Genomic DNA, 15,464 nt, shown 5'->3' with positions numbered 1-15,464 from the left:
AAGAATAACGATATGAAGGATATTCACAGTTATTTTTAAAGTCGCAAAGCAGAAATCTTTACTATTATTTTTAGAAAGATTTATTTCCTCGTCAATTCTCTCCATAGAGAATCAAAGTTAGTTCGGTAATTTTTTCGTTTGGTTGACATTTCTTGAATCAGTCTTTCCAAGCGTTTAAGAGAAATCTTTGGCCAAATCTTTTCTCTTCTTGTCCAAAACAATAGCACCGATAGACAGACAGATAGATAGATAGATAGATAGATAGATAATTCACAACTGCTCCAAGGCAAACAAATTGGATTTGGGATTTCGGCCCCTCATCTACTCCACACCCCCCCTTGGTATGGTATGGAGTGAAGGCTACGACTTTGGAACGAGCAACGACGTGTCTGTCTACACAGAGGAGGTGTCCAAATGTACGCTACCTTTAGGATTCCTTGCTTCCAACTAACCAAACGATAAAATAAACTAACAGACTCTTTTTCCTTCCTCCACGCTTCTTCTCACCTTTTCACGCCACCAACTCCCTCCCCTTCTCTTCGGAAGAAGCCAAGCCGAGTTGCTTCCTTTGATTCCGCTCTCTACCCAACAAGGGATGGACGAGAAGCAATCATACCGTCCACTGGCACCAACAAAGAGAGGCTTCTTGGATTGGCAATTGGAGAACCATGAGAAGGAGATGTTCATGGCTGGCTATGCGATCTCCAACCGATCCATCACAGACCTCCTCCAGAACTGCGACCTCCCACCTCCCCTAAAGCTCTTCACACCGCTCGATGAAGACGAGAAGAGTACTACCAGACAGAATTTACAACCAGAACGACCTCCTAGGTAAATCTATATATAGATAATATAAAAAATTTATCACATATTTGATGTAATATTTGATTTGAGCAGTAAGCCGAGCAAGTGGGAGGATGAATTGGGTTTGAATAACGGCGAGAACACGAGCCTGATGAGAGCTCTGCAGCTCTCGCAAACGCGGGCCAGGGAAGCCGAAAGGAAGGTCTCCCTCGCAAGTGTCAGGAACCATCAGATGGCGGCGCTGCTCCTGGAGGAATCTCTGAGGCTCACGGCTCACCGGCAGTGGGTCAGGATGCTCGAGGCAGAGACCTTGATGCTAAGAGAGAAGTTATTGTATCAACAGAAGGAAGAACAAACCGAGGAAGAGGAAGCCGCGGCGGCCATACCTGCGGCGGCGACATGGTACTTGGCTCTGGCCCTGTGCCTGGGCATCGCCGGCGTCGGCTTCGCATTGGGGCGATGCATGGTTTGATAGGCTGCATCTATTTGCTTGTGGGAGGTAGTAGCAGTGTCTCATTTGTTTCAAACAGGAGAGTAGTTGACACAAATATTGTAAATGAAAAAGAACAAAAAAATAATCCAGCAGGCATTTTATGAGCATATGAATTTAACATTAATATATACCAAGAAACCCACTTCATAAATTGCATCTTTCTACTATAGTCTGTACAAAAGCAAAAACCAGCTCTCGGATTTGGATGATTAGAACGGGATGCTCAAACTCTAGGATTATTTCATATCTTACAACTAGAGTCTTATTAATTTGCATATCAAGAGCAGTAGGTTGTTTCGATCTATACTATGGAATGGTGCACGGACCTGAGGTGGCCATAGCATTCATCGCTGCAGTTAAACGACTCCAAGCAAACCCAGCAGACGTGTCTCCCGCACCGGCATTCGATGTGGTTGCAACCTTCTACCTTCTCAATAGTGTGGCCACAGGAAGGGCAGTCCTTGACATGCGCCTTCCCCTTGCGCCACTCCTGCAGGGACAGGTCTGGGTCATCTTTGAACTCCCTGTATAGCTCGCAGGTAACGAATGGGTGAAACTCCAGATGGCACTTGGTGCATGTCTCCGCACCGCAGGCGCCACAGAAGAATGCCTTCGCCGCCTCATGTTGCATGGAGACCGCGTAGACCGACGGGCAGTCAGGTGTCGGACAGAACCGGTAGGCGCCGCCGCTGGACGCAACGAAGGAAACCAATGACGCCCTGAACAAGTCCTCTAGCTTGTCGGTCGATAAGAGAGCTCGCAAGTCCACAAGCAGCAGCGGCTTTTGGCACTTTTCCTTGCTGCAGCACAGAGGGAATCCTTCGCGGGATCTTATAGCAGATTCGCAGTGGTCGATCAAACAGTTACGGCAGAAGCTGTGGCCGCACTCTTCAAGCCGGTAAGGCTCGTCAACCTCACATAGGCAAATGGCGCATGTGCCTTCATCGTCGGATGGCTTGCTGGCCAAATCTGAGCTGCCGAGGGAGAGTGCTAGCTCGCATATAACCTCTTGTACACTTTGTTTCATCTCCTTGGTCCCTCGGACGGAGAGAATGTGGGTTCGGGTCCTGAGAAGCATGTTGATGCCGGGGACTTTCTCTCTCAGGCCGTGAAGGTCTGGGCCGAACCTTTGAGCCACCTCTTTCATTAGATTATGAGGGAGATTGCGGCCTCGGAGGCGGATATCCAACGGCCTGTTTTCATGGAAGGATAGCAATTTTTGGGTTAGCTTCTCCTCAGCTGCAGCTAATCTTTCCTGGGGACCAAATATTTTAACGCTCAGCTGGTTGTGTCTGTCGCAGAGAATGTACGTCTTAGTGGACCTCTCCACATCTTTCATAAGCGTGAAACCTTCCTGGGAGGAGAGCAATTGGAGCACGGCAGGGCTGAGGCTTCGGTGGCTTATGATCTTCCCTTTCATCAGCCCTTCAAGAGGCTTCCTCGCATCAGCAATTGCCTTTGGGCTATCTGCAGTGAGAGTAATACGGAAGGTGCCATTCTCATTCTTATCACGTCTATAGGACACACCTGTGAACAAAACCAGGATCTAAGTGGTACTGGTCGCAGAGAAGGTTATCAGCCCACAATTGGATAAGAACTTTAACTAGAAAACAAAATAGAAAATTCTATTGAATTAGAAAATTTTACTTTGAACTTTTTCCTAGGGAACTTTTCATCTCTTATTCCATAAGCTAAGCTAGCGCTTTAATGTTTTATGAACCATTAAAAAGAACCAGTCTGCAAGGACCAGCTCAAGCAGCTACTGTTTCGGTTATATAGCTAGAAAGGCAAGACACCCTTCGTAAGAAAGGAAAACATGAAACTAACTAACAAATATCTAAGAATAAAAAAAATAATAATAATAAATTCAGCTATCGCAGGTCAGAATGTAATGCCAGGTGCTGACTCAAATAATGTGAAATTAAATTGGTCGCAATGCATTTCTAAAGATCAGACTGAACAAAAGAAGTTATTGATAAACGCTACATTCTCACAACAAGAAATGCATGCTGACAGTAGGCATATATCAAAGAATAAATCCACATACCCTTCCGATGTTTAAAACCTTCAAGTATATGATTGAGTTGGTCCTTTATGACAATGTAGACACGAGCTGGACAAGAAACAGAGCTGGAAAAAATACGTTGGCACTGTATTTTTTGCCAGGGAAGACAACAAGGGAGTACTTTTCCTTGGATGTGATCCAATGCATTTGTTGCCTCCATATGTAGACTTCCATCAAAAGTGATCGTAGCCCTCATCATGTAGTCTTTAGTTTCATAATTCAACACTTCTACTTGAAAATTGCAGCTTGCCAGACTTCTATTAAGCATGAAAGGAGCAACTTCTTTAGATAGTGCTTCAGCATAGGTGGAAGTTGGCAAGTTATTGATGGCTTCTCCTCTCAGTAAACAAACACCAAAAATTCTCCTATTTGTTGCACTCAGAAAGGCATCATATATTTCTTGTTCTGTGACATCTTTTGGAATTCCTGACACAAACACTCTATTTGTGTGCTTCACACTGGGCTGACAATTAACATACCTATCTCCAATGATTAACGAATAGCAGTCCTGAACTATATACTCAGCATCACCCTGCGCACACGTGATGAGCGCAACTCCCTTGCTTGGTCTACGTGGCCAACAAACTTTGGCTCTTATTGCAGGGAATCGTGAGACTTTTTGATTCCATGGTCCCACAGGTAACACTTTCAACAAGGAGCCCTGTAGTTCCACCTCATTCATCTTGACTACAGCATTTTCCGCAGCTTCGGGGCTAAGAAATGTTACTTTGCCCCACTTATTTGATTCCAAACCCTCTTGTCCATTTCCCGAATGCCTATAAAAGCTAGCTATTCCATTGCCACATTTATCAGCAATTTTTAGAAGTTCCTTATCATTCAGTTCATTTGCCTTTGGATGGAGTATTTCCACAGTCAGGTATCTCTTCTCAAGCTCTAGATGTTTGATTTCAGCACCCGAGCCAAACAGTGCAACAGAGGGAGAACTACCAAGCCCTCCATGATACACACATTTCTCAATGCATTCATCCCTCAGCCAGTGTGCTTCACACCTCAAGGCATCGTTAACAATGAAGCAAACCTTATCCATGTCTTTTTCTTTGGCCAATAAGTGAATCTCTCTTTTATCAAAGTCAACATCAACACTGATATTGTTATCCATGCAAACTTGCTGAATCTGAGAAACAAGGCAATGCAGGTTATGATTTGATCTGCCACATAACCTTCTAATGAGATTATTGCCAACTCCAGAAATCACATTCATCTGCAACTTCTCGCTCTCCAACTGCGAAATATCAAATAAAGGCGGCTGAAGCCTATACAGGCACTCAGTGTCAACAGCAGTAACACAAACTAAATACTGTCTTGATAGTAACAATATTTCACCAAAGATGACCCAACTTGGCCTCTTGCTATATACTAGCAGTGAGCATGAAGGATGAAGAGGCAGATATTCTCCTGTTAAAGCCACTCGGTAACCAAGTCGATCAGATCCAGAATACATAGCTGCATTATCTGCAAGTGATGAAAGTATAACCTTCTTTAGTGACCTGTCATATTCAGTAGGTTCGTGTGGGTTCCATAACCAATAGTTTGGAATGATAATGTTGAGTTCATATTGAAGACACATTTCCAGCTCACGTATGGTATCCCAACATCTTCTCATTGATTTTGCATTGATGCTATTTTGCCAACACCACTGCTTTCGACTTTCATGTCCACACTCCCATTCCTTGTAAACAGAAAGCAATGTAAACAGGTCTCCATCACGATGACAGAATGGCAATCTAAGGCAGTCTGCTTTACATTTCTCCTCGTCATTGCCAACGCGACAAAAGATGCTGCTAGAATTTGCCATTACAGCAGCAAGAACCACACCCTCTTTTTTCAAACCATAATCAAAGCATTCAAGGAGAATCTTCCCAAGCCGTGGTTCAATACCTAATTTAACCAAGCACCGGCCAGTTTCAGTTAATTCAGGTATGCCATTTTCGTGGATGATGGCACCTAATTGAGTCAAATTCTGCATTGCTGTGTCAATGGCACATGGACTTGGTGCATCAATAAAATCAAATTCTTTCACATTCTTTATGCCTAAAGCAAGAATATTCAGGCAGGCAATACCAAGGTGAACTTTCCGAATTTCAGGTTCTTGATGCATTTGCATTGATTGAAAGTCGTGCAAAGAGTACATCCTGTAGCACTTGCCTGGTTCTGTCCGACCTGCTCGTCCAGAACGCTGATTGGCAGAACTTTTACTAGTACGACACACTTTAAGCATATTCATCCCACTAATAGAATCAAACTTACTCTCTTTAACCATTCCAGAGTCAACCACATACTTTACACCTTGAATAGTGAGGGACGTTTCTGCAACATTTGTGGAAAATATAACCTTCCTTTTCCCTGGGTAATTCTGGAAAACACGATTCTGTTCTTCACAAGAAAGTTTTCCATGCATTGGCAGAACAACAGCCAAAGGATCAGTAAACTTCTCACAAGCCCATTCTACTTCCATCTGTGAAGTCAAGAATGCAAGAATACCACCATCCTGCTCTGTTGTATGGATTACACTCACCATTTTAACCACATCAGAAACATATGAGGCACAAGTACCAGAAAAGTTTTTCAGAAATGGAGCATAAGAAGCCTCAGCAGAGATATCAGGAATATATTTGATTTCAACAGGAAAATTTCTCCCGGTTACATAAAAGGTACTGCAACCATGGAAATAGTCTGAAATCTTTCTTGCATCAGCTGTTGCAGACATAATTACAAGCCTTAAATCAAAATGCTGCAGAAGTGTTCTTTTAAGTAATGCCAGTAACAAATCAGTGTTTAAGCTTCTTTCATGTACCTCATCAATAATAATATATGAAATATCATCCAGAGACTTCTCATTCATGTAGTGTTGCAGAAGGCAGTGGTCAGTCATAAATATTACTTTCGAACCAAAATCTTGCGATGAGAAATTGTTGGGATAAGAAATCACAAAATAGTCTTCATAGCAGCCGTTACTTTCCTCTGCAACCCTTTGTGCTAAAGATGTAGCAGCAATTTTCCGCGGTTGAGTACACACTATAGATCCTTTGGTAGCTAGTCCTGAATCAGCAAGAAACTGGACTAATTGTGTACTTTTCCCAGAACCTGTCTCCCCAACCAAGACAATTACCTGATATCATCAGAACAGAAAAGAGATTAAAATTTTAAATCACCTTCCCTGAGAATAGGGGCACAGCATCTTGTAAATGTAACATCAGAATAATACCATACACTTACTAAGGTCAGCAACAATTGATAGATCCAACATTGATATACAGAAGAAAATATGCTCTGGTTCCAATAAATATAGATGTTGAATCATATATACTAGACCTCTCCATCCCTTACATGGAATTTCATTATATCTAGTATTAGGTTGGCTACAAAGCAAGGGTCCCTTAGAGACAAGAGACAGTAATATACTTCCTCTTAATTAGTTGTTCAGCCGCCAGTTGCTCGTTTTTCAAAAATGTAATGACAACAACATAGCTGGACACAACTGACCCTTTTTAAGATGGCAACAACTACTATTTCCACATCATTGGATGAGCTTTAATTAGGTAGAACATGTTTATTAGCACTGACAAAGCACAAAATCAAAGTGAAAGAACATGTTATCATTTTTCCAGTAATTGAGAAAATGTTCATCAATTACTTAACCCCAATCTTTATTACTCAGTCACACCCATAAAAGGAAAAAAAAGGATAAATGAATACACAAGAAAGATGAAAGGGGCTTATTTTCCATCCCAACTATATAAATCAGATTACCGTATTAGTGTTCATCTAGCTCCAGCCAGATTGTATAGTTACATCTTGCTTCCCAAAATATTATATATAAAACTAAATTAAGAAAAAAAGTTATATGGAATGTGGCCACAATTAGGCCTGCAGCAACATCATTTAAAACACTTATCAAGGACTGTATTCCAGCATAGGAATAACCGTACAGCCAAAAACTATAGAAACAATTGCACAGGGTAGCACAAAACAGTATACGAATATAATAAATATTCTTCGCTCAATCACATACTGAAAAAAAAAGAAACTAGCTAACCAACTGTCAACCAATTGAAATTTTGTGTGAAAAGAAAAAATTTTGCCAACTCTTAAAGGCTGAAATAAATAATGTATAGAAGGAACAAAACACCATTCACAGATATTACAAGAGATAAAGCTAATTATGAATGAAGTAATTGCTTCACAGTAATTGCATTAGTAATGTTCCCTTTAAAAGCAGATTATACAACATCTGACTACGGAAAGTTGATTTCTGTCACCCATGCTCACATGCCAGATATAGAAAGCTATTGGCTTAGACATTTCTGTGATCAAGTAGGGCATGGATAACCTAGAAATTTAGAAACAATTAGAGCAATCAACTAGGACATTAATCATTTAATGCCAATCAGATATAGCAGGAAGGTTTTAGTTTGCCTTTGCTACCACCAAACCGGTAATAGTATGTACTCAATTTTAAAGATTAAAGCATGCCTGGACTGGTCATGCATAGGGATTAAAAGATCTTCAACAATTTATCACACAGATATATTAAACGAAAAAGGTCAATAGTGTTTTCATGATTCATATTTTAAGTCCCTCCCTTTACTAGAATTGTCATTGAATACATTTTTTCTTTGAAACTTCTTTTGTTGATCAAGCCATGGGTCAAGTTAGTTCCATGCTTTAGGGAATCATCTCAAATTCCCCTCATTTCAACCCATTAACATAGGGTCTCGACCTGGGAAACACAGATATCTCATATTAGATATCATATGTGTGTCAGATATATATTGGATATGGATATGACCTCACTATAATACTTTATTAGATACACCAAAATAATATTTAAATTATAAATATAAATTTTACAGGGTTTATTATATAATTGCCTAAATATTTTAAAATATCATAATCGCCACTATATTCTTGAAAGTAACATAATTGACACCTAAAATTTTCTAACTCTGTTTTTAGAATTGCCATTTTAGTTAGTTTTTTGACCGAATATTCATAGAATATTCAAATTATGTTTGTTAAAGTTAAAAAATACATGCAAAGGACTAAAATACCCTTCTTTCCTGAAGTTTAAAGCATATAATATTTATTACATATTTTTTTCTACAAAAAAAGTCTCTTTTCCTGTACTATGATATCGGGTAACATTAAATAGCTTTAAAATTATTTTAATAATTAATTCAAGGGCAAAATGTTATATTAATCTATGTTTAACTTTAATAGTGATTAGTTAGATTGAACTAACAGAATAAATTTTTTAAAAGAGTTCAATAATTTAGGCAGCAATTATAATTTATAATATTTTGAAGAATGTAGGGGCGGCTTTAAAATTTTTATGTGGCAATTATGTAAAAATCCCTAAGATAAGATGGATACATGAATTGGAGAAAATTATGTTGCCCTAGCCTTTTGGCATATTCAAGTAGTGCCCTAGCTTTCTCTTCAATGACAGACTACTACAGATGGCACTAATGAGAGCTGCAACATCATAGTGACTTAGGATTGACAATAATGCCATCTCCTTAACTCTCTTTCCTTGTTGGCCTCTCCCTTCTCCATCTCTCTTTCACCACCTTTCTTTCCTTTGTCGAGGTTAGGAAGACATCTGAAGTCCTCCGATTTTCTTTTCTTGGAATTTGCAAATATTTTTTTTATTAATTTATTTATTTTCATATTCTTGTTGTATCTGTATAATGTTTTTTAAAGATTTATCATATTCCCAAATCCGTATTGTATCATATCTGTATCTCATACATGTACACGAGCTTCATAAGTTTTGGTTGTGAGGCTTTTCGACCTGACCGGAACTTAACTCGATCCAAGCACGACAGAATCTAATGTCCATCCTTATTGTCACTTAGGCATCCTACTCAAAAAGTTTCCATCATTTGCTAGTTATAAGATTTATTAGATTCAATATTTGTCAGCTAGAGAATAGTTAAGTATCAAATGTTAGTCATCGATCTACCATTTGTCAGCTACAACATAGTTTCTTACTATGCTGTAATCATATATTAATTTAGGTCACCGTCTCAATATCCAATAGCTTATTTATCATATAAGAATTTTTTTTTCCATTTCATGACCTATAGTTAATCTATATTGCCAAAACTTTGTGTTTCAAGTTATCTGGTAATCAACTCCTTCTATTTGTAGGCATAATTGCAATCTCCATAATTCATATAATTATTCTTAAAATATTCTAAGTTCAAACTAAAGCTCCCTTGCTTTCTCTTCTTTGCCACCTTTGTAGATATCAGCTAAATGGCATTTCAGCCAAAACTAAGAAAGGATGTCCAAAGAATATTATTCATGCTGCATGAAAAAGGGGAGTCCATTTGCATTGTCCAAAAAAGGTTTTCTTAAATAAGACCAAAATGTAGGTGGTGATATGCTATAAAGGGAAGGAAAGAAAAACCTAATTCTCCATTTCTAGGCCTCCTTACATTTCGGCACCTACCTGTGTACTCGTCTAGCTCTTAGCTACCGGATGATCTCCTACATACGATCTATACGTTACAACCTTTAGAATATTTCTCATTTATTTCTAGAAGCTTTCTGCAACAAATTCAAGATCGAGCCTTCACTTAGCTCAATATGTAAATCCCTGTCTGGTGAAGGTCGTGTCAACATTGGAACTTGTTTGGTAGCTTTACCATGTTATCTGAGCCATGGAAAACTTGAATGACCCCCACTCATGTTGAGCTAGAGCAAATAAAAAATCGATGCTTGAACTCAAGTGTTGAGTATATCAGTGAATGAAGGGAATGAACAACTCCCATCACCCTTTACATCCTGCAGATTGGAGGACAAGGATGGAATATAGGACATTATCTCTATTTCCCTCTCAAAGAACATAATTCTTACCTTCTCACCTTATTGTTAAAATAGCAAACGTGAAACTTATGGATCTTAGGAGCTTCACAAGTTCACAGGGTATGAATCCAACTATCCTCACATCCCGAATTCCAAAGGGAGTAAGGATTACTCATCCGAACAAATTTGACAAGAATTTATCTTCTAGAAAAAGATTAGTATTCTTGTCCCTAGGATATAAGTTTCTCAAATAGAAAACAGCCATAATTGATTCAACATACTATTCTCAAACTTTCAGGAACACATTGATAAATTAGACCCAGCCTTCCTAAGGAAAAAAGAGTTCCTTTAAAGCAAAAAAATAATTGTATAATTCTACTCACAGGACATTAAAGCTCTTTGCTTATAGATGATGATGAATTAACTATGTCAGAACTAGAAGTAACAGCAAAAGCTTCAAGAATATCTAAATACCATTTCTATTTGGTTAACTATAATGACACTTCAGTTTGTCATTTTCATGTACATCGATCTATATTGCTCGAGATTTCATCATTATTTCTGTGATGAATATGCATGCTGATAGACGCATGCATTAATGTAACCTAAATTATACCATTACACAATTCTATTCAGTGAAAAAGTTAAATTACTTGCCGAATCAAGACACCGTTGCATAGTGCCTTATTAGGAGAGAGCCACTTCGAACATTTGCCAACAAATAGACATGGTGCAAACCATGGATGGCCGTGCCACTGATGGCACGGCACTTGACACGGGGTGTGCCAGTGGCACGACCCCGTGCCAATCATTGTACCATGTAAATTTTTTTTTATATTTTCATCAATAATTATTAAATTGACTGATCAATAGACTATTTAGAAGATTTAGATAAAATTGATGATGATGGTAATAGCGATGGTGATGGTGATGATGATGATGATAACAACAAGATTTTGATGACGATAATAATGGAGATAAGACATGCATCTCTATTACACAACCTCCTCAGAGAGACATTGTTTTTATAAAAGACTTGAGTTTATAAGTAGCAGGACATTAGGAGAAGTGCACCCACATGATGATATGAGTTCATCATTATTACTATTATATTAATCACATCCACCAGAGCTACAGCACCCTTATTATACTCTATATTTACAATCTGCATATGATTATAGTTTGTCTATACCTATGCCCATGTTGGTCGTTTCCGTGCATGTTTAACATCCATATCATACTAAGAGAATTATAAAATTTCTATTTATATAAGGACTATGTGAAATATTACAATTAGCAATACTATCAGTAGATGAGCCGTGAAGAATATCGACAATATTTAATGCAACATTCTCATATTATTCTTGTGCCGACAAATAAAATATTTAATCCTCCTAGTCATTTTATGTTCAACTAGATATTAGTTTTAATTATTGAATTATTCTCAATTAATATTATGTGTTCAATTCTATTATAGAGTATTCAATTATATTGTGGAGTATTCAATTATTAATATTATTTTTAATAAATGTATTAAATCAATATTATGTATTGAATAATATTTATATTTAGCTATTACTTTATCTATAATAAAATAAGTCATTTATAAAAAAAATCTAAAGATAAAACACTATAATATAGTTTTTAATACATATATGTAAATCAAAAACTAAATATTGACATACCAAAGATCCAAAAATATATTTAAATATCTTAAAAAGTTTATTGTGTGCCACTGGAACGCAAGGGCGTGTCGTGGTGGCACGGCACGACTATTCGTTGGTACAAACAATTGTAAGATTCTTCTAAAATACCTAAAATGAGACTTCGGTCTCTTAAGAAGAAATTGTTGAATAATAGGTACCACCTTAAGAAATTGTTACTTACTTTTATATTCAGCGCTGTATCAGAAAACTAGAGCAGAAACATACTTAAGGACATAAAAATATAGACTCAGTTATGTAACTATCTTAGCAATCATATGGGTTTACATTGCCATAATGTTATTTGATTTGTTAATATAAGACCAAATATAGAAGCATAACTAGACGAAATGGTTTTTTGCATTTCAAACTCATTCCAGAGTGCATATGATTTTTCATCACTTATGTGCTTTCTCTGTCTCTTATCATCTGTAGACAATCTAAATATGACAATATAAGATCCCTGCCATGGTATTACTTTGACGGGATTTTCCAGTAAGTACTTATAAACATCAAATTGAGTAACTTACAAATACTGATGTAACTGCTAAGATCAGTAAGGCCCCAGCAGCAAGTACACAATGTCACTATCTACTAAAAATGATACAATAGAGTCAAAAATAATTCCCTAATTCATACTTTATCTTGCTTCATACTTAATTTCAGCAGTCCTGAAGAATAAATCAAATGAGGTTCATTTGAGTTGAGTTAATCTTTCTCCTTTTTCAATCCTCCACTTTTAAAGAAAAGACAAATTAAAGATGTTTCTTTCTGGACTCAAATCCTGTACGCTTTCCTAGTTACACTGATATGCAATCCGAAGAAATTAAGAACATCACAGAAGTCCCACTGCTTCAGACACAGTCAGGATTGTACCAGTTACTACCAGACGACTTGATCTGTTGTTACTTGCAACACATAGCAATCAGATCAACCTCCATCCCAGCAAAAAAGGAAGGTTAAGCTACAGTACTACAAAAACCATTAACTACGAAACAGTTTGCAGATGACACCAAAAATAAGTGAACAGAGGTCATTATTGAACAGGAAAGGTTGCAGCATCTTGGGTAACTAAAAACAAAATTGCTGGAAATAAGAAGATCCGAGATTAAGTAGATTTAACTAATATATTTATTTATACCTGATTCTCGGATATGGCCCTTAGAATATTCCTCCTGCATGCATAAATAGGAAGACCCTCTTCGAGCCTCCGACACTCCCGCAGCAGCACCGAGTGAATCCTGGACCAATCCCATTCATCCCCAAACTTAAACAACTCCAAATCATCCTCCACCTTTCCCTGTCCATCATCAACCTCTCGCTCTCCGAGATGCGCGAGCACACACCTAATCGCTGCCAGGAATTCCTCCATCTTAGCCTTCAACTGCTCCTTCTCGGTCTCAAGCTGCCGCCGCTTCGCACGCAACTCATTGTAGCGTTTCCAGGAATTCTGCTGCCGGAGCGACTTCCTAACCGCCGCAATTTCCGCCCCGACCTCCTCAATTCTTTTAGCGCACTTCTCCAATGCCTTGCCTTTAAGGAGGCCACGGGCGTGGTCGGCGAAGAGGACGAGAACTCTTTCCGCCTCCTCGGCGCGATCGTGGCCGGAAAAGGACGGGGAGATGACTCTAGGGTTTAAGAGGTGGGCACCGTCCAGGCGACGGCGCCAGAGGAATACGACGCCGGCGAGGGCTTCGGCGGCGCGGCGGAAGAAGAGCTTGGCGGCGAGGGGGCCGGCGGGGTAGACGAAGAACTCTGCTGGGGAATAGGGGAGAGTAGAGACTAAGGAGTCGAGGTAGCCCGGCGCGGAATCTCGCCGGCCGGTGGCTCGGAAGAGGCGGAGTTCAAAAAACGGGAGCGATGGCTCCGAGGCCGCCGGAGCAGGAGGAGGGCGAGGGAGAGGGGAGTAAGGGTAGTAAGGTCTCGGATAGGAACCCTTCATGGCGATAGAAGCTCGATAATTTTCTCGAGACCAAGAAGACGAAGATAAGAGAAAGAACAGAGGAAGTTCTCGAAACAGTTAGTTGCAGCGCGGCCGGGCGGAGCACGTGAGGTGAGGATGGAAAAGTCTCTTTTTTATCTCTTTTGTTCCTTAGGACGAAACGAGGATTGCGACTTTAACCGGCGCCACGTGGCATTTTTCTTTTTCTTTTTCTTTTAACGTAAGATACACAAAAGGATAGTTTTGACGCAGCAGATTTTTCACAGGATCCGGTTTAAATATTTACATGGTACCTACTACGTGTAACAAGGGAGATATTAGCGTGTTATAGTTTCGTTTTTTGGAGGTACAACTAGAACTAATAGTGGATTCTATAGGTATGACAGAGGTTTGAGTTTCTCATAACAAGGCAACCTATTTATGATGATGAAGAGAGGCCAGATGTAATTTCGTTTTTCTCCACAAAAAGACAGCGAATCTATTACAAAAATTATTGGTGAAACCGCAAAGGAAAGTACGCAAAAAAAAGAAGGGAGAAACGAAAAGAAGTCAGCGGGAGTCTTCAGTCTTGTAACGTTGCCAAGCCCCAACGAGATCAGATGCAGTCCACGCTGTAGCAATCGCCTACAAACGGGATACTTGGCAATCCTTGATTGGCTCCCAGTAAAATCAGTTAAGATCGACTTGGGAGTTGGGGCCTTTGGCCCACTTCGTATCATGTAAATAGTTAGTAGTTATCCTGATGGCCCGAATTGATATTCTTAAGGTTCAATAAAAAGGATAGGCCTATTGGGCTTAGGAATATAATGAACTGGATTGGGCCTGGTAGAGTTTGTTGAATTTTTTTTGGATTGAATTAGTTTTATTCATTGTACTTATGACTTAAATTATTTTATCTATTATTTATTTTTCTATCCGAAATTAACTGTGTTTGTGATTTTTTAAATTAATTTTTTTTTATCATTATAGACAAAAATTACAGCTTCAATTTTATTATGTATAACTAAGCTACACTAAACTCTCTCTCCGAATACATAAATAAGGTTATTTTATATTTACGGTTTAGCCAAAAGTACATAGAGGTATAGTAATGTAATACAAAGTTCCATGAGGATAAAATAGTTTTTGCAATTTCGATCCCAGCCCAATATTTTTGTGAGTAAAGTTATGAGTAAGATCTAAATAGTATCCACTTTAATTTCCATTTATTACAGGTTTATATTCTATGATAATCCCAATCATACGCAACTACTATCCCCTGGGAATAATCTTTATATGAAAGCTATTCACCAAAGATGCATTTAAAGAAAGAAAAAGTAGGTCAACTTTGTCCTTCCAATAATAGTGGAGGTATGCGTTAGTATGTAAAATATTCCTACTCATTTGGTTAAATAATGAGGAGATATTTATGAATTAGTCCGGTATTGTTGTAAACTTCTCTCTCTAAATTGGTGAAATATAAAACCCAGCCAACGCGTCGTTGTAGTTAATTTATATTATACCGGAGCTTTAATCGCATATAGCAAAACAAAGGAGAAAATAAAAAATAACTAAAATGGAAGATGGAATTTTTTTTGATAATAATAATAATAATAATAACTGATCATTACATCATCATGAGCA

At 38.5% G+C, this 15,464-nt stretch overlaps 2 protein-coding genes across 2 annotated transcripts; one reads left to right on the top strand and one right to left on the bottom strand.

Moving 5' to 3' along the window:
* Positions 1 to 283: 283 nt before the first annotated feature.
* Positions 284 to 1,448, top strand: LOC140786883 (uncharacterized). The gene is made up of 2 exons (XM_073135589.1): positions 284 to 831; positions 898 to 1,448. The coding sequence occupies exons 1-2, from the start codon at positions 596 to 598 to the stop codon at positions 1,274 to 1,276; spliced, it is 615 nt and encodes a 204-aa protein (XP_072991690.1). The 5' UTR covers positions 284 to 595; the 3' UTR covers positions 1,277 to 1,448.
* Positions 1,426 to 13,947, bottom strand: LOC140786882 (ATP-dependent RNA helicase DEAH12, chloroplastic-like). The gene is made up of 3 exons (XM_073135588.1): positions 13,041 to 13,947; positions 3,345 to 6,492; positions 1,426 to 2,824 (listed from the first exon to the last, which is right to left on the bottom strand). The coding sequence occupies exons 1-3, from the start codon at positions 13,839 to 13,841 to the stop codon at positions 1,599 to 1,601; spliced, it is 5,175 nt and encodes a 1,724-aa protein (XP_072991689.1). The 5' UTR covers positions 13,842 to 13,947; the 3' UTR covers positions 1,426 to 1,598.
* Positions 13,948 to 15,464: the final 1,517 nt, after the last annotated feature.

The sequence above is a fragment of the Typha latifolia genome, chromosome 4, assembly GCF_019914945.1.
Source record: "Typha latifolia isolate L0001 chromosome 4, TyphaL0001v2, whole genome shotgun sequence".
Taxonomy (NCBI): domain Eukaryota; kingdom Viridiplantae; phylum Streptophyta; class Magnoliopsida; order Poales; family Typhaceae; genus Typha; species Typha latifolia.
The sequence above is the reverse complement of the archived record's forward strand: the minus strand, read 5'-3'. Positions and strand labels throughout refer to the sequence as shown.